Source organism: Nasonia vitripennis (genome assembly GCF_009193385.2).
Source record: "Nasonia vitripennis strain AsymCx chromosome 2 unlocalized genomic scaffold, Nvit_psr_1.1 chr2_random0006, whole genome shotgun sequence".
Lineage (NCBI taxonomy): Eukaryota > Metazoa > Arthropoda > Insecta > Hymenoptera > Pteromalidae > Nasonia > Nasonia vitripennis.
The window spans coordinates 1,592,965-1,619,697 of NW_022279613.1; the positions used below are offsets into that span (position 1 = coordinate 1,592,965).

Here is a 26,733-nt window from a genome sequence, read left to right on the forward strand (position 1 = left end):
AGCGCTTTATATGTATATTAGCGAAACTGGTTAGTTTGTATAAGTAGTTTTCATCATAGAAAATATGCCAGCCAGATTGGTTAAAATTTTACTAGGAAAATATCAAGACAATAAAAAGTTATCTTGTAAAAATATATACACATAATTTTACATAAAATTTTATGTATAGATTTAGACCATTAGATATAAATGTTCACATGCACGAATAAAATTGTAAAACTTTATGTAATATTTCACATAAAATTTTACATATTGATCTTTACGTACAATTTTATTTAAAATTTTATGTAAAGTTTTACAATTTAATTGATTTATGTAAAATTGTACACGTAAAGGTTTTAAATTATTACATAAAATTTGATGTAAAATTCGGTGTAAATATTTTTTACAAAGTATTATTATTAAAAAATGTTATGATATACCAGAGAGATAGTTAAATGTAAAATTTCATAATAATTATGCACTTATTAAGTTTTTTTTTATGAAATTATACAATTAAAATAGAAATCTAAATTAAATAGATAAGTTTTTGTGGGAAATTTGAATTTTAATCTATCAATAATTTTGTGTTTATATTGTAATATCAATTCTTTCAAAGTATATGGAACTAAAAAATGTTAAAAAATGTACAAAGTTATTTGGAATAATAATAAAGACATATTAAATATTTAAATTATAATTTATTTTTTAGAATCAAGTTTTAAGCAACGTTTTCGAGGAGTTGCAAAGATTGCAGGACATTCTTCGCCAACAAGGAGAAACGTTGCGTGAATTGCAGCAAAATAATCGAGGTGAATTATTGAATTATTATTTTGTATTAATTAAACTTTAGTATTTCAAATAAAGAATTGAAGATAATAAAAATTTATTAAAAATGATTGCAGGTAATAATAGAGGAAACAATAATCGAGGAGGAGGAAATGGCAGAGGAAAAGGCAGAGGCAGAAGAAGAGGCAAGGGAAGAGGAGGAATTTTTATATATCACTATTACAATAAACAACAATAATTATATAACTTGTAATTTATAACTATATGTATTTAAATAAAAAATAAAAATAAAAAAAAAATATGTATGACTGAGTTTTACATGAAAATATGTATTTTTTAGTACACTAGCAAGTTTAGATGCGCTGCGCGCGTTTTTTTAATATTTACGCAGAATGCGGTTATCTTCAAAAATGGTCAAAAACGTTTTTTAAATCCATATGTTGAATACTAAGGATTCTACAAAAAAAGTTAAATTAAGAAGTTGTGGATCTTTGAAAAATACAACTATTTTCTATTGACATGATATCATGAAAATGCTTATAACTCAAGTTCGTAGCTAATCGGTTTCCTGTAGCAAAAAAAAATCAATTATTTATCATAATACTTTGCGGCTCTACGTTTTACATGAAAATGTTGAAGATAAAAGTTGTAGTTATTCTTAAAACACGGCTTTTTTCAGTGACAAACTTGCTTACTTTCTATTTATCATTTTCTTTATTTAGTTGCAATTTGTTAGTTCGCAATGGCCAGTGCAATTGTTGAAATTTTTGAGTTAATGAAATATATCAATGGGGGAAGTAGAGCATTTGAAGAAGATTTCAGTATCTTAAATTCTAATTATATTCTATTATGTGGGCTTTGTAGTACTTCAATGTTCAAAATGTGTAAGTGGATAAATACTTTGATTTGTGATTAACCTCTAGTTCGTTAATTGATTACCCACATGAAATAAATATTCAAATCACCACTAATAATAGTAATAGTAAGACTCTGAACACTCATTATAGTTGTCAGGCAGGAAATTCTGGGCAGTGCAATTGTAGGTGTTTTTTTTACTTCTAAATCGGTAAGTAAATGGGAAATTGATGCATTTTATTGAAATTTTTAAAGCAATTTATCTATAATATTAGGAGACACAAAGATTCAATTGAACAGTTGGGTTGCACTGATTTATGACAACAGTGGGGACAGATTAAACAATTAGTTTATCGGTTAAGGTACCTACATTGTTGATTGTTTTGGTATTACTCTCTAGTACTTTCAGTACTTCTAAATTCTACCGCTAGGTGTGTCACTTTTGCTTGGACGCCCGAATATTTATGTAGTTTATGATTCGGATCGTTTGTTCAATTTTAATATTGAAGTTTACACTCTATATTTTATTAGTATTTTAGATTTTAATTTGTTTTGACTTTTCAATTTTAAATTGTGAATTGTATTTCATATATTGTTGGTGCATACTAATATTGTTGAATAGTTATTTTTTTCTTATTATTAGTGATATATGTGCAAGTATGATTACAATTTGTTAAATTGCACAAGTGTTCCATGTATGTGTATCCTGCTTTCAATAAAGTACTTCAATAGAATTATTAGATAAGTAATTTATTATAAATTAAAAACAAAAATTATTGCTTAAAACTATCTCTATTAAGCATTTACTTTGTGGAATTTATTTTATTGTTGCAGGTTCTTCAATGTTTATAATGTTTGTAGTAGATGAATTTTTCTACCAGCCTCTTGACTGGTAAAGTATATTATTTTTCATTTATTAAAATTATTGTTTATCTTGTATATAAATGATTTTGTTGCATTTGATTGCAAAGTATAATATGTCATTGATATTTCATTATAGTCAAAAATTGCATAAAAATTTGTTTACGGTTATAATTATGATTAAAATATTGTTCTTATTTTAATTTTTATTATTATTATTATTAATTTTTCAATGCAATAATGATTGTTATTTATGATTGTTATAATTTGCTATGTATAATCTAGTTACAATTTAATTAATGTATACAATGCATAAGTTACAATTTAGTAAAAGTATCTTGTTCAATATTTGTTTAAGAAGTCGATTCTGTGATGCAGTAACCATATATCATTGAGTTAATGATTTAAATTTTTATAATTTATATGAATTTTTATTATTCTGAGACATAGTATTATGTTCAGAGCAAGCAAGATTAAAGATTTATCGTTTTAGATATTGTGTGTATATGCGGTATATATGTATGTACACATATGTAAGTGTTTAGTAGACGCAAGTATATAATAAAAAATTCATCAATTCAAGATTTTAAGTAACATGCAAATATTAAATGTATATATATGGTGATAAAAGCAATATAAGTAACTTGCTGCTGTCAGCCATAGCAAGGCAGCACACATTATGTGTACGACATGATAAAGTAGTGGTTGACAAAGACAAGCCTCTACCGTTCACAGGCTTACAGGATACGGACTGTGTAATAATATATGGTGATTATGCGTGTAATTTAAAAAAAAAGGAGTGATAAGAAAGTAACAGGATTACAAGATTCAGGAAGATAGAAGAAAGAGAAGGTTTAGTCAGAAAAAAGGCAAAAGGAAGTAGAGTTAAAACATTTTGAAAATTTAGTCTAGGCATGGTGTAGAGTTAAAGTGAAAAAAGTTAGTTCAAGCAAGTAATGAGCAAGTATGTGTAATATAAGGTTATTTTGAAAATTTAGTCTAGGCGTTGTGCAAAATATTGTATATTCAGTATATATAGTGAGTGTAAGTGCAAAAAGTTCGTTCAAAAAAGTATGAAATGTAATATAAGGTTTTTTAAGAAATTTAGGCTAGGCGTAGTGTAGAATATAGTATATTCAATATATATTGTGAGTTTGAGTGCAAAAAGTTTGTTCGAAAAAGTATGAAGTGATATATAAAGTTATTTTGAAAATTTAGTCTAGGCGTTGTGTAGAATATAGTATATTCAGTATCTGTAGTGAATTAGAGCGCAAGAGTTTCTCGCACTACTCGAGATTATTTTTTAACCATATATTTATCAAACCACTCGAAATTTTATAATTATATTTACGCATGTCTTTTAGACAGCATCAGTAAAGCAGGAAGCAATGAAAGTGAGAGCTCATAACGCTTATACAAGCGAATTGCTTTTTGTTCGCATATAAACTAAGAAATAAGCTTATATTCTTAGCCATAGTATCAGCAGTGCAGCTTCCTTTCTAAGAAAATCTTGTAAAAGTAATTTTTGGAGTTTGTGTAAAAGCATGTAGAAGGGTGTTTTAAAGTATTTTAAGTCGAGAAATAGTGTTTTTGGAAAATGTCTATATAGATGTATGAATGTGATACCGACACCAGATCTCCACAGGCACCATCGTTAAACAATACTTTTGTGAGGTTCGTTAACTAACCTAGTTGGTTTCTCCTTTAAAGTTTGACATTTCCATACATCCCCCATCCACCAAGGTGATTAGGGGTTTAGGATCAGACACGTTTTTTATTCTGCATCGTCCGACCGTCTGCTTTCTGTGGCATCATTCAGTCGTCTACCTCGTGCAGTATTGTCCGGTCATCCTCTGGATATACGACTTAGTATCCTTCGTCTAGCACCATTTTGCTCAGCTGTTTTGCCTTGTCGTTTCCTTCTTTTCTCTTTGTTATTTCTAACCTTCTTGAAAATGGTTCTTACGTAGTTGTTTACTCCGTACCAACTATTCTCCGACGTCAACACAGCTGTCATCATTGACTCCGGTGTCACTCTAGTCTGAAGATAACACTCGGGTTCTTTACACTCCATTTGGTATCGCGAACAGGCACAATACATGTCCCACATCTTCGTTAGCGTCCAAACAGACTTAGTAGTTTGGCCAGTCCTCTATTTTAAATCTGTAGAGGTACCCCCGAAAGCATATGTGCCCCGTCAAGAACTGCGTGAGGTAGTAATTGACTTTTCTATGTCCTCTTTGGGCTCGTGAGATCTGGGGATCGTGGAGGCCACTCAACATGATCTTCACCACGTCCAATACCTATCCATCTATTACGGTATGTTTGATTTAAAAAATCTTGAACATCTAAACTTCTATGCGCAGGTGCACCATCATGTTGAAGCCACATACGCATTCTGGTTTGTATATTAACATCTTCTAACAGATTTGGTAATTCATTTGTCAGAAAATGGAGGTATCTATCTCTGTTAACATTACCGTCAAAAAAGTAAGGCCCAATTAGATAGCCATTAACAATACCACACCATACTACAAGACTCCATTGATGTTGGTGATCGACTGCACGGGTCCAATGAGGATTTTCAATGGACCAATAGTGGGAATTGTGTCGGTTTAGTTGACCTGTATTATGGAAAGTGGCTTCATCGGAAAACATGACGTACCTGAAAAAATGTGGATCTTTTTGCAATCTTTCCTGTGCCCATTGGCAAAATCGTAACCTTCTTTCAAAATCACGTTCTGTTAGCTCTTGGGTCAAAGTAATATGATATGGATGGTAACGATGGAGTCTTGTTATTCTTCTCACTGTTTCTCTCGGGATGCCAGATCGTACTTCTATTTGTCGAATTGAAATATGAGGATCTAAATAAATCATAGCAAGCACCACCAATACTCGTGGATCATTTCGCTCGATAGTCATTACTCTATGACGTTGTCGTGATCTTTGAGGTCCTCGCCTCTCTCGCTGTTCAATTCTCTGGATCGTACTTCGAGATGGATGATGATTTCTGTTTGGGAAACGCCTCCGATATAATTGTGCTGCTACATTATAATTTCTTCGACACTCTCCCAAAATCAATAAAATATCAAGAATTTCGCTTCGACTATAGTCCGGCATATTTACTTAGATTATAAGTATTACAAAAATTAAAAAATGACTCAAATCACATATTTTCAATTATTAAATTAGTATTTGAAGTCGATAAATATCTAAATAAATTAAAAAATTCTACTGCATTACTAGAACTTAGACTGTTTTCTGCAAAAAATAATAAATAAAAAACTACTTAAACAATTATTTAATTGCAAATAGTAATTATTAATTTTTTATTATAAAATAATTTATTGATTAGGAAGCTTTTATGAAATAGATAATAAATAAATATTTTGTAATTCCAAAAGTGTTAAAAGTAAATTTTAATAGATAACTTATAAAATAGTTAAAATTGTATTTTAGTAAAAGATTTATTTTAACTTATTAAATTTTATGAAGTGAAATCAAACTTATACATACATTTAAAATATGGGTAATTAATCGGAATATTTAGCTCTTAAACAATATTTTCTAGAATAATCGCTATGACTTGAAATTATATCAAACATTTTTTAATTTTAAGTAAATTGATTCTTCAAGAAATACCTTCATTACGTATTGCAGAACTTTTTTTATACAAGACATTAATACAAAAATTTTAATAGAAAATGTATATTCGTATTATTTTTAATATTAAATGAAATGATGTAAAAAGTACAATCTTCATTTGTTAACAATAATAAATATTCTGTTACGTTAGATAAAAATTTTTTTACATTAACATAACTTTAGATGCAATATTTTATATTAATATGTATGTTATTAATTAATTATTATCGTGTTAAATACAATATTTTACAGCTTACATATTGTACAAGTTTAAATAATGAACATACATTTTTTAGTGTTGTTGGTTGTTTATTATTACTTATCTAATAGAAAAGTGCAAAAACTTTAAGTACCTACCAATTTCTGCTGCAAAAATATTTCTAATAGAATTAAAATATTTATACAGTGGAATTATCACTAAATAATTATATTAACTGTTGCCAGTAATTGTATGTATAATCTGTGTGACGACATGGTATGTATTACAAACTTTATAATTCTGCTTATACATATGTATTTTCAACATGCGTGTTTACATGTATGTGTGTATAGCATATGTATACAAACATACGTATGTATGTATATCTATGTATACTTAAAACAATAATAATTTATGAATAAATTAAATGGAAAAACAACAACGTTATTTAAAAAAACATAATGCAATTTATTTCTGATTCAAATAATAAATGTGTGTAAAATAAATATAAAAACTTTTTTACTTTATACTTCGATGTTTTACTTTTTCTTTTTCTGTATCGATGGCTTTTTATTGTAAAATTCTATTCATATTTTGGCATTACGGTTTATCAATTTATGATTTTTTAAAAATAAAACATTTAATATTTTTTTTTACGTTTTTATCAAACTTTGACGTTTTTCTACAATACTTCGATGTTTTACTTAATCTTTTTCTGTATCGATGATTGGCTTTTTAATAAAAATTTTCGTTAATATTTTTGGCGGAAGGCCGAGTGTGAGACTCTTTCGACAATTTTCGGAGGCTATTTTTATTTTTGCAAATCGAAAGTTCGGGCGGCAGGTACGGCGCGGGGCCGGGGCGCCTGCTTGAAAATCATTCGTGAGTTAAGCGTCGTAGGGGAAGGTTCGACGGAGTCGCGGTGGCAAGACTGAGCGCGGGACTTATTTTAAAAGGCTTATTTCGGGAGCCATTTTTATTTTTCGCACATCAGGAGTTCGGGTAGGTAGGTGGCGACCACCTAGAGGAGTCATTCGCAAGTTAACCGTCGGAAGGGATCATTCGGGGAATAGCGAGACTTATGTTTGGACGCTAGCGAGGGCTCATTTGCGTCTTGGCCGCTGGACAGAGAACATCTAAGAAGGGATTTCATCTCGGATACAAAGTAAAAGTAAAGTTTGAAAAAAAATAATTTGACCTTGAAATGACCTTGTAGGACTGGCTCAAATTCGAGGTCACAATTCTCCCCCCCCCCCCTATACAACAACTTTGGTCTCTACCACTTTTTTTTAATTTGGCGTTGCTAGAGGAATTACGTAGGCGGGGTTTCATTCTGGCTGCAGGACATTGAGATGACCTTCAGTGCCGCAACCGAACATACCATTCTGAACGTAAAATTTACCGCTCTTTCCATTCCCGCAATAAAAGAATGGGGTTCCTATTTAAAAATCCAAAGTTGACCTTCAAATGACCTTGAAAAACGCGTTCAAAGTCAAATCCAAGGTCACCATCGGGTTGCCCCTTCGATATCCTACAACTTTGGTCTCTACCATTTTTTCGATTGTGGCTGTCCCTGACGAATTATGAGCGGTGCCCGTTTAAATTGGGTCACCCTGTATATTATGAATTAATTTTTTGAAATGATCTGTATGAAACACGGCACCTAACTTATGTCTAGGATGGCCCTTAAACGGTTTATATCCAAATTTATCCGGCAGGTCAGGGTTTCCCGTCGCCATAATGGTATGATAGAATGATTCTAAGCATTCCTTTACACATGTACACTCACCCACGTATTCATAGTCACCAGTATGTCTTTTAATTATCATCACGCTTTGTAAAATATACGCTTATATGCGTTATTTCGTTCGAATTAATTTTCTTTTGACGACTTTTACTACGAGGATTCCAATTAAATATTTTTTTTTACATATAAATCACAATATTTTTACTTACATTAGAAGCATTAGAAGCGTGACTGTGTCCTTTTTAAAAAAATGTGGTTGTCTTGGGGACAGCCGATAGAAGTGAATACAGAAATAGAAGTGTTGTAGACTTTGTTTTTGCTTCCTTCTAGAGAAAGCTTTGTTAAAGGAAAATTTTCGACTTTATCAAAAACACGTTAGAAACACGTTTTAAAGTGTTAGGAGTTAGAATACGTGTTTTTAGAAAATGTCCGTATATCCAATATCCTATTTTTGGATTCTAAATTTGGGAAAAATCAGTTTTTTACGGACTTAAAAAGACCTTATTGCACTTGAGATTTTAAGAAAAGGTATTTTATGTGTTTTGACTAAGTTTATTGCGCAGCTTTCAAACCCTTATGGTTCTTAAGATATCAAGGTTTGAATTCTTTTTTTAATTTTTTGATTCCTCATATCTCTAAAACAATGTAGTCAAATACTTCAAAATTTTATTTGGTGATTTACCATAAAAAAATCTGCTGTTGAAATTTTAGACTTTTTCGTTGATCGGTTCTCAAGCAAATAGCTGAAATGTAAAACCCGATTTTTCTCAATCACTTTTTGGGATATGGGTTATTTAAGTTAAACCATAGCTTCAAGTGCATTTTGCTGGCATTTAAGAAAAATTTATTTGTAAACATTTAAAAAGCATAAATATACTTGTAAAATAAATAGACACACAGAGTAGTGGAATGGGCGTTTAATCAGAGATATAAGGTTATCTGTCTCGGACGAGCGATCATCGTCGAGTGAGAGGAGCATTGGGACATGGGCCCGGCGTCAGTGCGTTTCGCGTATAGATGGCGCAGTCAGTAGAGCACCACACCAGCGCTTCTATCTTAATGCAGATACACAGCACACTTGTGCATTCTATATCTCAAACACTTTTACTTAGAATAGATAAGTGTATAAAATACATACATAGAATATTTTCTTTTGATTACATAGTTCGCAAGTTACAATAAATGACGTCTTACATGAATTAAATCTCGTAAATATTCAAATGATTTACAGGTAATGATTTTGTCAGAATATTTGCTTGTTGATTCACTAAATTAACATATTCAATTTTAAACAAGCCTTCGTTATAGTTTTTCTCTTATAAATGTATACTTCATGTCTATATGTTTTATACGACAGTGATATCGCAAACCTTTAATTAATTGAATTGCGCTCTGGTTGTCGACGTATAGTACAGGTATTTTGCAATTATCATTAGAACCTTTCATCAATCTTTCGGTTCAAATGACCGCTTGTGCCGCAGTGCACGCAGCAATAAACTCGGACTCGGTAGTGGAAAGAGCAATAATCGTGCTGTCTTTTGGATCCCCAAGATACAAGACTATCACCCAATTTTATAACAAAACCTGAGACTGATTTTCGCGTTGCGTGGTCATTTGCGCATCACTATACGTTAATATTTTTGAACAATCATTGTTACTATTATAAATTAGACCGTACCCTGTCGTTCCCTTTACATACTTTATTACTCTTTTTATCGCGTTCCAATGAATTTTCGATGGATTTTCAGCATGTCGGTTAAGCACTCCCACTGCAAATGCAATGTCCGGACGAGTTATATTTGCGAGAAACATGAGGCTGCTAATAGCTTCTTTATACGGAATATTGTTCCCACTTCTCTCCCCACCACTTTCGAAAATAGTAGAGATGCTATTTGGATCAGCTGGTATTCGGACAGTATTAGCATTGTCTAAATTAAATGTATTCGCAATCTTTTCAGCATATGTTTTCTAATGTACGAACAACGAGTCGTTTGACAAGGTATTAATTTCTATGCCTGGAAATGATTTCAGAGAATTTGACGTTATTTCGAAATTTTCTTCGAGATATTTTAAAAACAGATGCAATCTTTCTTTACTTTTTGATGCAATTACACCATAATCAAAGTAAATTATCAAAATTAATTTTTCTTGTTTACCATTACTAGTAAAAAATCAGCAATCGGTATGATGTAAATCAAATTTTTTCTAAACACTTTAAAAATTTCGCGTTCTAGCATCTAGCAGATTGTTTCGACTTGTACAGACTCTTTTTTAACAAACCTTTGGGTTGATGCATATACATGGTTTCGTTTAGATCACCGTTTAAGAAAGCTGATTTTACATCGGATTGCATACGATGCATATTTTCTGAAGATGTTATAGCTAAGAAGATTCGAATCGAATTGTATCTTGCCACCGGGCTAAATATTTCCTTATCATCTACATTTCTTTTGGAGAAAACCTTTTATCACCAGCCGGGCTCTAAATTTTACATTATTTTTATTTTATAAACCCATCTATTAGAGAGTACTTTTGCATTAATTGGTGCGTTAACTAGAGCCCAAGTCTTATTTTTATTAAGTGCTAGAATTTCTTCATTCATGGCTGTTTGCCAAGCCTTTGAGTTTCCGCTTTTTATTGCTTGTTGATAATCGTTCGGTTAATCAAAGTCCGTAATAAAAAAATCATCAATATGCTCGAAATTAAACGTGTAATCAGTTACAATGTCACCACGGTTTGGTGGTTGTAAATTTCTACGGTTTTGCAAATTATACCTCTGTTAATTCGCTGGTTCTGCAACAATCATATTTTGATTTTCGATTTTGTTTGCAATATTATTTTCATTTTTTTTTTAATAAGTTTTGTCTCTTTGGATTGATTTATGTCATTGGATGCCTCGAAAATGTAAAAATCATGCTCATTATCTGTTGTTTCTAAAGTACTAGATTTTAACTCATTTTTAAATAAAACATCTCTATGTTTTTCTACTTTATTCTTATCGCACATCAAAATCCTATAGCCTTTCCTACAATAACCGATTTTATATTTCGCATCCCACTTTTTTCTATGACTTTTATCAATGTGTGCATAAACCTCAGTACCGAAAATTTTAAAATAGTTGAAATTGCATTTGTTTCCATACCAAAATCGTACAAAGTTTTACTCGGATCACTTGTTTTCCAACTCCTAGTTAGTACGTACGATGTTGTATTTACGGCCTCTGCCCATAGATTTTTCGGCAAATTCTTTGCGAATAACATAGTGCTCGCCGCTTCCGCGAGCATGCGATTTTTGCGCTCTGCTTTTCCGTTTAATTGTGGCGTGTAGACAACAGTTCTTTGATGCTTGATACTGTTTCTAAAAAGTTTTTCACTCAAATCTTTGTTAACATATTCTAAACCATTACCAGTTCTTAATATATTTATTTTCATGCCCGTTTCTTTTTCCAAGTGTTGCATATAATTAACAAAACAATCTTTTACTTTGTTCTTATGTTTAAGAAAATATAGGGTAACGTACAGCGAATAATCTTCTTTAAACAACAAAAAGTATCGAGAGCCACCGATAGAATTAATTTCCATTGACCCACATAAATCCGAATGAATTATTTTCCCAACTTTAGTCGTATGATTTTCGCTGGACGAAAAAAGACTTCTATGCATTTTGCTGAAAGCACAAGCATTACGGAGCTGATATGATTCGTCTATCTCAACATTATTTTTTTAAGAAAATATTCAACATGTGTAAAATTTTGGTAAGCCAAACGCTTGTGCCACACCTGTAACATATTTTTCTCAATCTACGTGTTCGCTTTTTCTTTAGCAACATACGAACTTTTTTTTTCTACTTTATCGACTATTATTTTCATTATGAATAAATTACTAGTTTCCGGTTTTCCGCCCATTGCCACGATTTCATTATCTTTATAAAAAGTATATTTAGCTTTATTCGATTTAAAACTCATATTTATCGCAAGCACTGCTCCCTCATTCGATAAATATTTTCTTACCCATGTTTTTCCGTTATACGCTAATATATGAACACGACCTATACCTTCCACGAACAGTAGACGTCCGTCTCCAAGGCGAATCGGCAGACAATCAGTAGACTCGAGCGATGTGAAGTACTCCCGCTTGCTGGACATGAACAAAAACCACGCTGTTGACTGTATATTCCCAGTCGTTGAAATCAGCGACTCTGCTACAAGGGCGCTGCTATCGTCCGACGATTTATTGTTGTTAGGGCGTCGCAAGTCAAACTTCGCAGGCCGAGAGTTTCCAGAAAGGTCGATGCGTGGCGTTTGTGGCCAACTCTTCCGCAGTTCCAGCAATTTCCTCGTATTGACTTGTTTCCAGTAGCGTCGCTTTCGTTTTTTCCTTTTGCGTTCTTAGGCCATTTATACAAATTGGATTTACTTTTATTTTTCCCCGAATTCTTGTTTCGACTAGTTGCTGCAAAAGCGCTATTCTCCGAATTTTCTTGAACAGACTAAAACGGTCACGACTCTTCTTGGTCTTGTGCGCGTATAAGATTTTAGTTTCTTGAGAAGAGCAATGATCATTTACTGATCTACGTCTGGATTCTGACAGCAGATCAAAAATAGAAATTTGATTGTAAATAATAGTATATTCTTATAATATGTAAGGGGTCCGGAATATTACGTAGTAATAAGTAAGATCATGATTTTCTAAGTATACAATTGATTTGAAATTATTTTATGTTTCACTAACTAATATGCATTGATTGCGTTATCAGGTTCGACAAATTTATAAGTATTTAGAGATACAGAAATTTTATAAGTTTGAGAAATATTCAAAAATATTCTAAGTCTTTTACCTGCTCAAGGCATAAGTTGCTCAAAAGCAAGGACTAGGCGCTTTAGTTGCGCTGGCGCTTAAGTTGCGCTTCGGCTAGTGAGCTCGGATAGCTCATACGGGTCCTTATATAGGCCATGGAGAGAGCAGGTATCGCGCCGCCAAAAAAACTCTCACATTCATACCTGCAAACATACATTCACACCTATATACATTTATCATTCATACATGCATATTCTAATGCTCGCGCTGCGCCGCTACTCCGTCTTTCGCGCCGCTGCGCTCGCTGCTCGCTATATACAGGTATATACAGTGTGTTGCGCGCTCTCCCCGCTTTCTCGCTGCTGCCTGCTGCTGCCGCTCGCTGGCTCGTGGCGCTGCTAGTGTTATGCTGCCGTGAGCTCAGCTGACCTGGAGCGTTTGAATGAAGAGTGGGGGAGAGTAGATACTTGCGTACAATCTAAAATTTTATTTAACAAAAGTTTTTATTTTATATTTTTTATAATTTTGTGCGGAGCTTGTACGGGGTGTTACAAGACATTCGCGTTTCTTCCATAACTAGACGGGACGTTAGAATCTCCAGTGTTTTCTTAGCAGATGCAGCTGAATCCCAAGCAGATAAAAAATGATTGTAGTTCATGAAGTTTATCCCACATTTATTTCGCTGACTGGCAGTTGAGAATGTGCGTCATTGGTTGCCTTTCTATTGACGTCACTATAAACTTTTGGGCAATACTGTTCTTTATGTTGAACTCTCTTAACTGTTTTTCGTATTTTGTTTTTTCTTCGGCACTTGCCGTAGCTCCTAAAGATTCTGGTTTTGTCACTGTCCTGTTCACAACATCAAAAGTTTCATGAGACATTAAAATCACACGAATCTGAAACTTCCAGACACTCCAATTTTCGACACTTTTCAGCTTTGAAATTTTCAGTAGATCGCTCTCCATTTTGAACACTTGCGCTTTTGCACTGTAGACTGGCTTGGTTCAAACTTACAACTTGAATTGAATGTAGATTCCGTTTTATACGAACTGGGTGTCTAAGCCTTTAACCTGTAGAATAAATCGACACACAAAGTAGTGGAATGGGCGTTTATTCAGAAAGATAAGGTTGAGTACATCTGTCTCGGACGAGCAAACATCGCGGAGTAAGAGGGGCATCGGAACATGGGCCCGGTGTCAGTGCATTTCGCGTATAGATGGCGCAGTCAGTAGAGCACTACACCAGTGCTTCTATCTTGACGCAGATACACAGCACACTTGTGCATTCAATATCTAATTCATTATATAATTTTATTTGGAGAAAGCTACGTGCCAATGAATTGGCAGCGTTTTTTGTACAATATTTTCGTAAGTTTGCTTCTATAGTCCAGACGAAACGTGTCATAATGAAATAAGTCCAAATAATAAAAAATTATGACCAGAAAAACAGCTTAAGTCCATGCTTTACTGCTGAAAATGATTTTATAGAGAAAGACACGTGCAGTCGAACCTTTAATGTATGGATTTGAAACGTAGGAATCATGTAGAAACAACGTACATTTATGTTAACAACGAAATTTTGCCGTAACTTAATTATACTTAAAAATTAGGAATTAATGTATTGTCGTTTTGCTGAAAAGCCACAGATATAAATGTTTTAGAATCGATTTTATATAAAAACCTTAAAAATACTACACTCAATGTAGTTCATACTTAGTAATTAACATTAAAATCTTCTGCTAAAATCAGTGGCATTTAATGGACATTTGTACCAAGCTCCCATAATCCTACTTCAGTGTATACAAGTAGTAATCTATCCAAGAGCGTGGAGGGGCCCGAAATACAGCGAAAAGATAAGAAGAGCGCGGTGGAGGGGAGAGGAAGAGAGGGAGATCTTCTCCTCTTAGTGTTCGCTTTATTCGTGATGGTTGATTTTTTCTCGATTCACTCCGCGGTCCGAATGTGTAACTAGCGAGCCTATAGAAGTATTCACTTCAAAAAATGAAGTAGGGGAAGTTCTTCCTTTCCCTCTCTTCTCACAAAAAAACTAAATAATAATTTTTATTATCAGATAAAAAAAGGTGAGAGTTGAATGCTCATGATTTCTAAATTCAATGGGTAATCAAGTAAAAGGATATGCTACTTATATGGGGCACAGTAGTCTGAAACGGCAAAAATTTAGACAAAATTTAGTAACACCTCATTAAACAGCAGTACGGAAAATAACGAGGGCGATTTTCACGAAGGTCAAAAGATGTACTTTCATGAAAAAAAAAACGACAATCTTCTTCCGGTATGGGAAGTCCTTTAAAAATGCCCCTGAAATCATAGTTTTTTTTTCGATTTTTCGTGTATCTGTTATTGAACATTACTTTAGAGAAACTGAGGACAAAAACTTATTACAGATTATTAAAGTAGAGAAATAAACGTTAAATTTGTGGTATAGAATATAGGTTCCAGTCATTTTAAGTTGGAAAACTCTGCAAAAACAAGATTTTTTAAATATTTTTATAGTACAGTGTGACCTAAGCCTGCACAGTGAGCCGAGCATATCCGTGATCTAAGTAGTCCTTTTTTGCACCGTGTTTATAACACTTGCTACGCTCGTGTGCTAAGCTCACAGTGAAAAATAGGACTTCTTATGACATGGATAGGCGTGACAACAGGCTTAGGTAGGCTGTACTTTAAAATTCTATACGGTACTTGTGACCTGATAACAGTTCTGCACGCCGTAATGAGCGTAATTAAACCTCACGGCGTGCAAAAAAGTGCTACTTAGGTAACATGTATCGTAATGTACTATTGACTTGTTTCTCTTCAGAATTTAGTGGAAAAAAAATCAGGACAATATTGCATTGTAAGTTTTCAAATTAAAGTGACGAACCTTTAATATATTCTTTCAAATGGGATTTCTAATTGTAAGCGCTATATAATTAATTATAGCAATTTTAAATTTAAGTAGCTGTATGACGCCTTAAACGTATAGCATTAACTTATTATAAAATAATCTAATGAAGTATTAATAATCAAGTAAACACAATATATTATCAAGTTTCAATATTAAATGGCGCAGTAGCGCCGCAAAGGCGAGTTTAAGAAGCAGAAGAAGCCGCGGCATCCGCACTACTATTTATTTCTATTTTGATGTTCGCATTTTTCATTACAAAAAAATAAATATATTCCTTCATTGACTCTAAATTATTTTGACTTATATCATATTTTATTATGCTTAATTATGATTTTCAACAAAAATATTTATAAAAATAGCTACCTTTGATATAATGCACAAGTGTGTCATTCACGAAATGCTCAAATCAAATAAAAAATCGACACACAAAATTTAAATACAGTATACACACACCTTATACACCAGCTGAAAACAAAACAATCATAAGCCAGGCTCTGACGTCAATAGCGGAAGAAATTGTCAACACGACCGCTCGACTCTCTTCTCACTGCTCCGCGCTATATAAACACGACGAAAATCTCGATTCGCGCGAATTAGAATTGAACAGCTGAGAGAGAAACACTGTTCACCTACGTTCCCCCTGCCGCGCGGCGGGGAAGCGCCTTCTCGACAAAACTTTGTACCGATCTTCTCCATAATTCAAAGTTCTATCCTTCACACTGTACATATATTGTTATACAACAAGTTTTTAATAAAATTTTTTCACATCAGTCTTCTGATGAGGGCAGCATTGTCCGTCGAAACGTTGAGAAGAAAAGAGAAAATATCTTAAAGTTCTTTCTCTCCTTTCTCACCACACAACCTGCCACGGGAAGACCGATAGAGACAAACCAATATTCTTGATCACCACCGAGGGACAACATCGATGCTGCCGGTGAACGTCCTCATAGCTGTTCCATCATAAGGACATAATATTAGTGTTCAACATCGCTAAAGAGGAAAAAAAAAGGAAAATCTCGTTTTTTTGATCATCAGCTCAAAATTCTACCAAACGGGGTTCTTCTTCAGAGAAGTTTAGAGGTTAGATACAAATAGCTCTATCTCTTTCTAAAGAGCGCAAAAGCAGTTATCGTCGTCGCTGTGCGTCTGGTTCCAATTTTCGCCACTAGGGTGCAGCACCATCGACACTGGAGAAACGTTTGCTCCTCTGACTGATCAACTATGTTGATTTTGGCGCGCAATTCAAAAATTTGCTAGATCGGGAGTTTTGAAAATTTAAAAAATTGCTTTGTTTCTCTCCTAAATTTTGATAACTCTTCTAAGCTCAAAAATCGTATACGTCCTCACATGCCAAGAGCGCGCCAATAATTTTGCATATTACAAACAAAAACTTCTAACAACAGCAGTGTGAGTATGTGTGATCTGTGATGAGGCATATCAACTTAGCTGTCTCAAGCAAAAGAACAAAAACTATAAATTCTTTAGTAATAATCTTATATATATTATTGATCTTAAGAGGTTGGAAACCACACCAACGAAACGTCGTCAGTGGAATATCTATTTGTTGGAATTTTTTATTTTTATTTTATACAAGGGTTGACTCTATCATTGTTATTCACCTTATTTATTTGAATAACATAATAGTTTGCTCGGAACTCAGAAACCGAAACATAACCTCAAAAATTGATAAGGAAGTTGTAAGTAAGTCAGCATCACTTTTGATAGCACAGATTAAACTAACAAAATCAGAAGATGTGACACCTTCTGGCTGAGACTAGTACCAAGACTCTAGACTTGCAAGAAAGTGAATCCATAGATGAACGTGATTTTGAACTGCCGAAAACTGAAAACATGCTGTTGAAAAGGTTATTTGGTGAATTAACTAAGAAAAATAACCTCCTTAAAGAAAAGTTACATAATAACAGAAGTAAAACTGACAGCAAGTTCTTTACGTACTCAGATGCCATAAATTACTCTAGACCAACTCAGAAAAAGCTCCTAAAATATCCGCAAGTAAAAACAAAAACAGCAATATTGATTTTATAAAGTCAGTTATTGAATGTCTTACAAATGAAAGAAAATATCTACGTCAATAAAAGCGAAGAAATCATTAAAAGTTGTCTTAATAATATTTAATTGTTTAAAGTGTCATTATTAAATATACTGTTAAATATTAGATGTACACTCGATGGTAGTTAATTCTTGTGGAACGTTTACAAAATGCTCCAGTCAGATTGCCAGATTGATAAATTCTAACTAATCAAAAGCACGATTTCAAAAACATTCTACGAGAATTAATTACCATCGAGTATAAATCAATATATTCAATACAACCAACATTCTATAAAAGTAATTGCAGCTACTAGTACACAGGACCAGTTTTAAAATTATGAAATAAAATAGAAATAAATTTCGAACATTAAAAAATGTTTTCAAACTCTTTATAATTATTTGATGACAGTATGAAATTATATTAACAAAATCCAACAATAAAATACTATTAATTTAACTTGTTTTTATCTACATTGATAATATAATGTTAAGTGTAGGATTATAACAATCATAACATTTATATTCTGTACTAAAATGTAATACATAATACGATATTTACTTTTATATTAAATGATAACAATATCTTAAATCCCTAGCGAAAAAGAAAAATGAAAACAACTAAAGAAAAAAGTTATGAACTGCAGATAATAGCAGACGAATGTCGGAAATGAGACACAGACAACGGTAATCTTTTGTTATCTTTAGTTTTATTTAGTTTGCTTGATCCTTCAGTTGTATTTATTTTTCCGAGTTTGATTGGGAAAAAAACCAGCTATCTTCGGATTTATACACATTTTTCTTATTCTTTTAAAAACACGCCTTTAATAACATAATAGAATCTAATTAACGTAATTGTTGAAAACTGCTAAAATCTGGTACCATCGGCAGTAAACTAAAAGAAAACTAATAATACTTGTAAATAACCATTGTCTTTGTCTTAATTCCGACATTCTTCTGCTGAAAACTTCTGTTTTGCTCAGTTATCTTCTGTTTTAGTCTGAAATCTTTAGATGGAAACTGTTATGTGCAGAATTTTTGTTTCACTAAGGATCAATATAAGTATGGAAAATTATTTAATTTTATACAAAATCATATTTTATATCTTTACATAAAGATCAATTAACTTCATTATCATTTTATTTAATACTTACCCAAATTATAAAATAAGCCAGTATTTAAAATATATTTCGATATAGTGTGCGTAAAATGCACTATTACGCATACTGCGCGTGCGTTCAAGCACATTTTCGCCCCCTGTATCAGGAAATAACGTTTGATACACATGCGAAAAGTTGTAACGGTCCTGACTTGTGTGCACTGTGAGCAAGGTGCACAGAAATAAAATCGCGAATAGGGAGTACATAAAAAAAAAGATCAACGCCGAACCAATCAGCGAGCAGAAGCAGCGGCAAACTGGAAGGGGAAGCGGCAGCAGTAGCAGCGCCGGCCAACTGGAGGAAGAAGCGCGCAGCAGTAGCTTGGCATAGTAGCGCCTCACAGGATAAAAGGCGCCTCATCCAACTCCTCAGCCTCATTCGATCGACCAAGCTTGAACGGAACAAAGCACTAAGCTCCTTCTCCAAGTAAAATTTAGTCAGAGCAAACTTTTTGGGCGCGAGTTAAGGCGCTGGCAATAAGTCCAGTCCCTTATACTAGCGGATAAAATTGAATTAAAATTTCAATTATGAACGTAGCGAACAATAAAACTATTTGTATTATATATATATACTAGTGGGGCTCCGCCCCCCTGCTCGCTTCGCTCGCCAACCCCCTATTGTAGTTTCTGTGTGATTTTATCTTCAAAATTTTATTTTCATGAACTGATAATTATGTTCTGGATGGTTGAAAATGATCGATCTTATTGTATAAGAAAACCTGTTACTGGAAGTAAAAGTATTGTTTAACATTGAACTTCTACTATTAATGGCATTTAAAATAGTTTTAGCTAGTTTTTGAAGTTTTCTGACGCTTGAAATTCATCATTTGAATTTATATATATATTTTTTTTTAAATTAATTTTAATTTTTTTTAATGTTCTTAATGTTTAAATCTTTGTGCCGCAAAAGGCATCTATAAAATGATAGACTTTTCGAGTTGCGCGCCATTGGGAGACGTGAGGTGATCCTGAAAATTAAATTATTTGGAAAACTGTCTCTTTATTCTGTCTCTCTAGTTCTGTCTGACTACTCATATTACCTGAAAATTCATCGAGGTCTTTGATCTCGCTTATCTTGTCCATTTTGTTGTTTATTCAATCAGTGAATCATCTATAATGATTATACTTTCTGATGGTTCTTTGAGTTCTTTGAACTCAATTATTCCCTAACTTATTTACACGTTATTAATAATTAACTTTAATCTTATAACTTAAATAAAATTAGAGATCTTCAATATCTGGTTCTCTTGGAACTGATACTTCTTACCTTAACCTAAACCTTAATTCTATTTAATATTATCCAATTTAAATCTATTTAATCATAATATGTTATAAATTTGTATTTAATTGGACTGTTAATGCGGCCTTATTTTACTACGCAATAGCGTTGTGAAAGTATGACGGTCTCAAGCCCGATAACGCAGAGAGCAGTCGTGTTATTTGGTGGGGGGGTGGGTGGGGGGGGGTTTGAGATTTTCGAAAATAACAGAAAAATGAAAGAATTTTACGTGTTTTGGTGGGGGGGCCAAGGTGGGGGGGTGGTGGAGGGGTGGTGGGGGGGGGGGGGGGGGTAGTGGGGGGGGTGGAGGGGTGGTGGGGGGGAGTCTTGCCAAAATGACTATATAATATAGGAAGATATATATATATATATATATATATATATATATATATTTCATGTATTTTGAGCTGCTTAACAAGAATCCGACGGTAGTTTTTACCGATACCTCAAACGTCCGTCTCTAACCTCAAAAAACACCCCCCAATGATTTCAGGGGCTTTTTGAAAGGACTTCTGATACTGAAAGGTTTTTGTCGTTATTTTTCCATAAAAGTACATCTTCTAACCTTCAAAAATTGCCCTTGTTATTGTTTATAGCGCAACTCTACGAGGCGCTACTGAAATAAGTCTACATTCTTGCCATTTTAGACAACTGTACGGGGCGTATGCACACTACGGGTTCTAAATTACTTGGACAAGGGACTATCTGGACATCAAGGGGGAGAAGCTTGAAAAACATAAAAAGTATTAAAGAAGGTATCACTCTAAGATAGGATTTTAAAATCACTTTGAGAGTGGGCAATCCTAAGGATTGGGCTAGCACAGAAATGAACAGAAGAGGTGATTCAGAAAACTCTTTATCTAAAATACACACATCTGATTGTAGATCACTTTGAGTGGAGAGGGGGTAATCTAAAATTCATATTATTCGATGAGCTTATAGCTTATCTATTTGTTTTTAAAATATTTAATTTAATTATTGTAACTAACTGATTATTTACTCGTTTTTAGATCTTACTAAATTTTTATATTGCAGAAAATTTACAGTATTTAAAATTAGGTGACAATAACTTACATACGGTGCCAAGCGACGCCCTCCGCCGTCTACATCGATTAAGACATCTTGATTTACGAGCAAACAATATTTCTAATCTTTTGGAAGACTCATTCACCGGATATGGCGACTCTATAACTTTTCTTAATTTGCAAAAAAATATGTAAGTTTACCATCTTCTGATAATTTATATTTAAATGTACAATGTATATTAATTTATTATTTTAAGAATAATTATTAACTAATTTAGCTGTATTACTAAGTATAAACGAGCAGATATCGACTTGCTTGAGACAACAGACCTAGCGAGGAGCTCTGAGAGTTGACGATCCCCACTTCACCGTCCAACGACAGCCCGCGCTGATCCGTGGCAAAACTTCGCTTCGTCTTGTAAACTCGAGTAAATAACATGCGTTTCAGCTTGACAGTTAAAATACTTTGTAATACTAGGATAATTTTGTGTAGACTTTTCCATGTTTAGGTAAACATGTATAATAAAATTAAAGGTAAGAGTTGTGAAATGCTCACATTCTTTCGCATTTTAATATATTTAAAACAAGTATTGTAAAGATAATCAGTCGATACCCTTTCCACTAGAATATAGCGTATAATAAGATATAGCAAACTCAGAATATGTAGGTCACAAGACGCTCTCGATAGCACAAAGTATAACACTATACTTGGCATCGGGATACTATCACATTATTATTAAACAGACCTTAAATACAAAACCGATAGTAATTGACAAATCTAATAATTAATTGGATAGATAAGAACAAGAAAAGACAACGTAAGGCGAAGTAAACATAAAAACATAATTAAACTCGAATATTGGCAAGTGAAATCAGTTAAGAAATTCAGTAATAATAGTAGGTTCACGTAAAACAATAAGGATAAAATAGAACACCGATACACGCGCACACCTTACGACTCTACGGCAAGAGACCAAGCAAAGCACACCGATATGCACGCACACATTGCGACTCTAAGGCAGAAGACTAAGCCGATAATAAAACACCGATACTAAAACCGAGCCACTATAAAATATCAAGGGGCGCGGTAGCGCCCCCGAAGGCAAGTAGAAGTACTAGAGTACTATACGGGCTGTCGGGCGCACTGCAACCTAATATTCTTTGAAATGGAGTTTTCTAACCTCTACAAAATATTCAAACATTTATATCTTATTGGAATACGTTGTTTTATCAGGCGAATCAACGTTATTTTCAAAGATATTAAAAGAAGTTTTATTTTAAAAAAGTTTCGTAAAAATTGAACGATCCGTTATCATTATATAGCTGACCAAAATTTTGTGTTATGTTTTCCTTTTCAATTACTTTTTCTTCTCCTAATTTCCGTTCTTATCCTCGAAACTTCCGTGGTGCGAAAAATCAAATCGAATTAGAAATAAAATGTATATATAATAAATAGACGCATTCGGTGCATAGTATTTATTAAAATGAGTCCAGGTTTGCTGCTCAGGGGTTTTGGGGGTCGCTGAACACGAATATCGCGACGGCAACAGCCTCCGAGGTACCTGGTGCCCAGGGTGGACATTATCAACGTCGTCTTCAAAAGTTTCAGGAAAATTCGTAGCATAATTAGTCGAAACTTGTTACTCGGGGATATTTGGGGTTGCTGAACACGAATATCGCGAAGGCAACAGCCTCCGAGGTACCTGGTGCCCAGCGTGGACAATATGAACGTCGTCTCCTAGAGTTTTATGAGAATTTGTCACGCAATTAGTCGAAACTCGTTACTCGTGGGTTTCGGGGGTCACTTGTCTGTGTACATCTATTTATTTTACAAATCTTATTTGACGGTTGCTTTTAAACTAAAACTAATAGTAGTAAGAAGGGCCATATAGCGAGACAGGCGTTATTGATTTTCCCCCTCCCCTCGGCTTCGGGGCCTAGGCCGGTATAGTGTACATCCCCCTCTATCTCGTTATCTCTCTCTCGGCCTGGGGGTCTGTTATGGCGTAGGTCATTATTGATTTCTCGGGGGCTGATAAGGAGTACCTGTTGCTGAGTCGACTTTGGATAATGCAACAGATATGTCCTTATGGTGTAGAAGCGCTATATTTGCTTTCCACTTTCATGTGTGTATATATGTATCTGTTGTACATACTCAGCGTCTCGTTTCTTTTATTCAAATGTTAGTTGTTCTATACGTATGGATGTTTTTGTTTCGATGGTTTCTATTAACCGCTAATTTTCCAGAGAATACATCCATCTTGCTTATTGGCTGATGGCCATAAAAGGAGGTTTAATAAATGTTGCGGTATAAATGAAGGAAAGGTGTTATGGTAAATAATAATAAAATGTATTTTTTTATAAATTTATTAAAAGTTTATTCAGGGAAAAACATAGTATACACGAGAGGTTAAATTTTTAGGCAACTTTAAAATAATTTCGCACATTTTTTGCGATAAACGGTAAACCGTTTTTATTTATTTTTAAAAAACAATTTACATATAATGGCTGTATGATTAAATTATGTATAAAGAAAAAAATATTAAAAAAGGTTATGCTTACTATGCGGTACAGCATACTTGTAGCATACAGAGGTCGTACAACAATCTGTACGCCTCTATTCCCGTCACACGTGGTAGGTTTTTTTTATCAATACATCCGTCTGTTACGATGCGGATGCTATTGATAAATCTTGATGACGAAAGCGTCATCAAGGGTGGAGTGCAGATAGCAGCATTTTCATCTAATATTTTTCGCGCTAAGGCGAACATAAACATGTGATCTTTTCTTAAGCACGAGTCCGTTACTGCGGTGTTAATACACGCTACACTCCTGTTGATTGTCCGCTGGAGCGTTTGCACAAGTTCTAGTTTCTTGAAGGGCTCCAAGAATTCTAAACTGGACGTGTAAAACGCTTGTGTGCGATGGACACGGTCGGCGCGGTATGTTTGATCTGCGCCCGAATATAGTCGCTCGTGATGGCGGCGATTTTCTTGTGTACACGCAGACTATCAGTGTTCCGATTATGCATCAAACCTTCATCTATGCGCAGAATATCTTGAAATATCTGCAATTCTTGGGGCTGCTCCTGCTGTTGTTGCTTCGGCTGCTGTTGTTGCGTCTGCTGCTGCTGCTGTTGCTCCTGCTGTTGCGCCTGCTGCTGCTGCTGCTGCTACTCTGCTTCACAATCAGTCGGTGGAATCAGGGCGAGTATATCGGCAGTCATGAGGCCAAACATTTCTTCATCATACGCTGCGAGATCGACGTCGGCACTATCACTGTTTACTTCGTTGATGACGGTACTGGCAGGTATCGCGGGCACGGATTCACGACACTCGGCTGGCACTTCGAATAATTCTTGTAACAAATTATCGCCAATTTGCTCAGACCATACATTAGACACTGCACTAGTGGGCTCATTGCCGAACGCTGAACTGTCGCTATCGGTCACTTCACTCGCGCCGTTACTCGGAAAATTGTTCACTTCTTCGCCTTGATCGCATATCGCTTCGGTCAACACCCGTATCATATCCGGGTCGAAATACGCAGCACATATTTCACGCTCTGGCACATCACTAGTCGTAATAGCCGCAGCAGGCTCTGTTGCAGTCCTGGACTTCAATTCGTGCAGAATGGTGTCCAACTCTTCCGGGTCGTACTGGGCGTCCGTCATAGCGCACACCTGATCGATTAAACTGTTGTCGAAAGAGGCCATTTCTACTTTTTTTTCTAAGCTTTGAACGTGGAACTACGTGTCGAACTATACGGTTCGGAGAAAAGTTTTTGATCGAATTTCGTCCTTTAAGACACCGTAGCAGAATAACTTTTTATCTCCGAGCAGCTGTGTGCTTTGGAAAAACGGTGGGTCTAAATATCGTCGTTATCCTGGCGAAGGGACATCTGTATATTTTTGTATACTCAAGGTGTGCGGCTGTTGAGGTGGTAATATGCTGTTTTAGCTCACGCTAGGATGTTCGTGTTTTCCGAAACATCTTTCACGGAATGTATACAAATGCCTTAACGAATGATTATCTATAGGGACTGGCATATGTACGTTACAACCGTATATCGATGGCGGACGACGTCCGTCGTGTATGAGTATACAAGGGGGTAGTGGCGCAATTGCGCTAGCATTGCAGCTGAATGAGTTCTGTATACGCGTGGCGATTTCGGCGGGGGTGTTACAGAAATCCGTTTTTATTTTAATCATTTTCCCTATTAGACATAAAAGGCGAAGCACAACGAGAAGTGTGTGTCACTTTTCATGAGTATTGTGCACGGAAAAGACCTCTTTCATTTACCGTTCATAATGGAAAACTCTACTGAAAATAAGTTTCGCGGTATTATTATACGTGTAGTGGATTTGTTGCGATTAAGCGCAAATCATACTGCTATCTGGAGAGTGTGCGACTTTGAGTGGCGTCGTCGCTTGAGACGCATGAGTTGCGTACATCTGAAAAGAATGTTTCGTTGGATTCTTAGCTGCTGTACTATTCGTGAAATTGCTCGCCTGTATCGCTTGATATTCCGTGGAAATCATTTGCCTGTAAGCACAGCGGCCGAATTAATTTTACTACGTGATCTTCATCAGATGGTTCCTTTGCAGTGTTTAATGACTGAATACGACGAAATGTTGGTAAGTACTCAACTTTGTAATATTATTTTTTTAAATCAACACATTTCTTATAAAATATGTTTTACAGCGCGCGAAAATCTTCTAAGGGAAACGCGCGATAACAACGATCATGGCGATGAAGAAGATAGGCAAATTTATACCGTTTTGTCCTCGATTGATGACAGCGACGGCGGCACTATACGTCGATGGGTACCATTGCGATCTGCAAAACGTAGATTGTCTTACGATTTGGACGATGACGACGGTGACGATGACGGCGCTGGTACGAGTGTACCGCGATCACGCCAACGTGTATCGGGTCCATCAGAGCTTGTGCCATATACCGACGAGGACACAGCTACAAGTGCGTGTTCAACCTCTGTTCCCGCGACAGAACGTTTAAACGACGGTCATCAAGTCGAAATTTTGAGCGGATTTACGATGCTTGAAAGTAGCGGAGAGGGTGACGCTGATTTCACGCCGTCGTCGCCTATAGGACCTCCGCAGGCGTGTTCGACTCCACGTGCTGATAACGAGAATGAAGAGTGGTGTTCAGAAGAAGATTTTTTTTCGTCTCCAGATGTCGAAGCTTCTAATCGTGCTTTTATATCCGAGAAGTGCACGATCAATATCTGAAAGCAGTGACGAAGATGATGAACCTGCCAATAACACAGCTACAGCAGCAGCAGCGGCAGCCTCTACAAACAATTCTCAGCGCGCAGTAATACAAAACTTTTAGTCGCGGCCCGTTCCAGAGGCCGAGCGTTCTTATCATCAGATCGTCGATCGCGCCCGAATGACGTATCATCGGTACGGTGAAAGAGATGC

The 26,733-nt window shown here is 34.8% G+C and overlaps 1 protein-coding gene across 41 annotated transcripts in view; it reads left to right on the plus strand.

Annotated features, from left to right (window-relative positions):
• LOC100117118 (leucine-rich repeat-containing G-protein coupled receptor 4) overlaps window positions 1-26,733 on the plus strand; it is a 722,517-nt gene that overhangs the window by 493,168 nt on the left and 202,616 nt on the right. For 39 of the 41 annotated variants that reach the window (XR_004345193.1, XR_004345192.1, XR_004345199.1 and 36 more), the window contains one exon: window positions 21,301-21,481. Coding sequence is in view for 30 of the 41 variants with exons in the window: in XM_031925169.2 (XP_031781029.1) it covers window positions 21,301-21,481 (181 nt within the window). In the remaining 11 variants the exon portion in view is untranslated. Of the gene's footprint in view, window positions 1-21,300; window positions 21,482-21,568; window positions 21,687-26,733 lie in introns of those variants that run through there. The other 2 variants (XM_031925184.2, XM_031925185.2) reach the window with 2 other exon arrangements.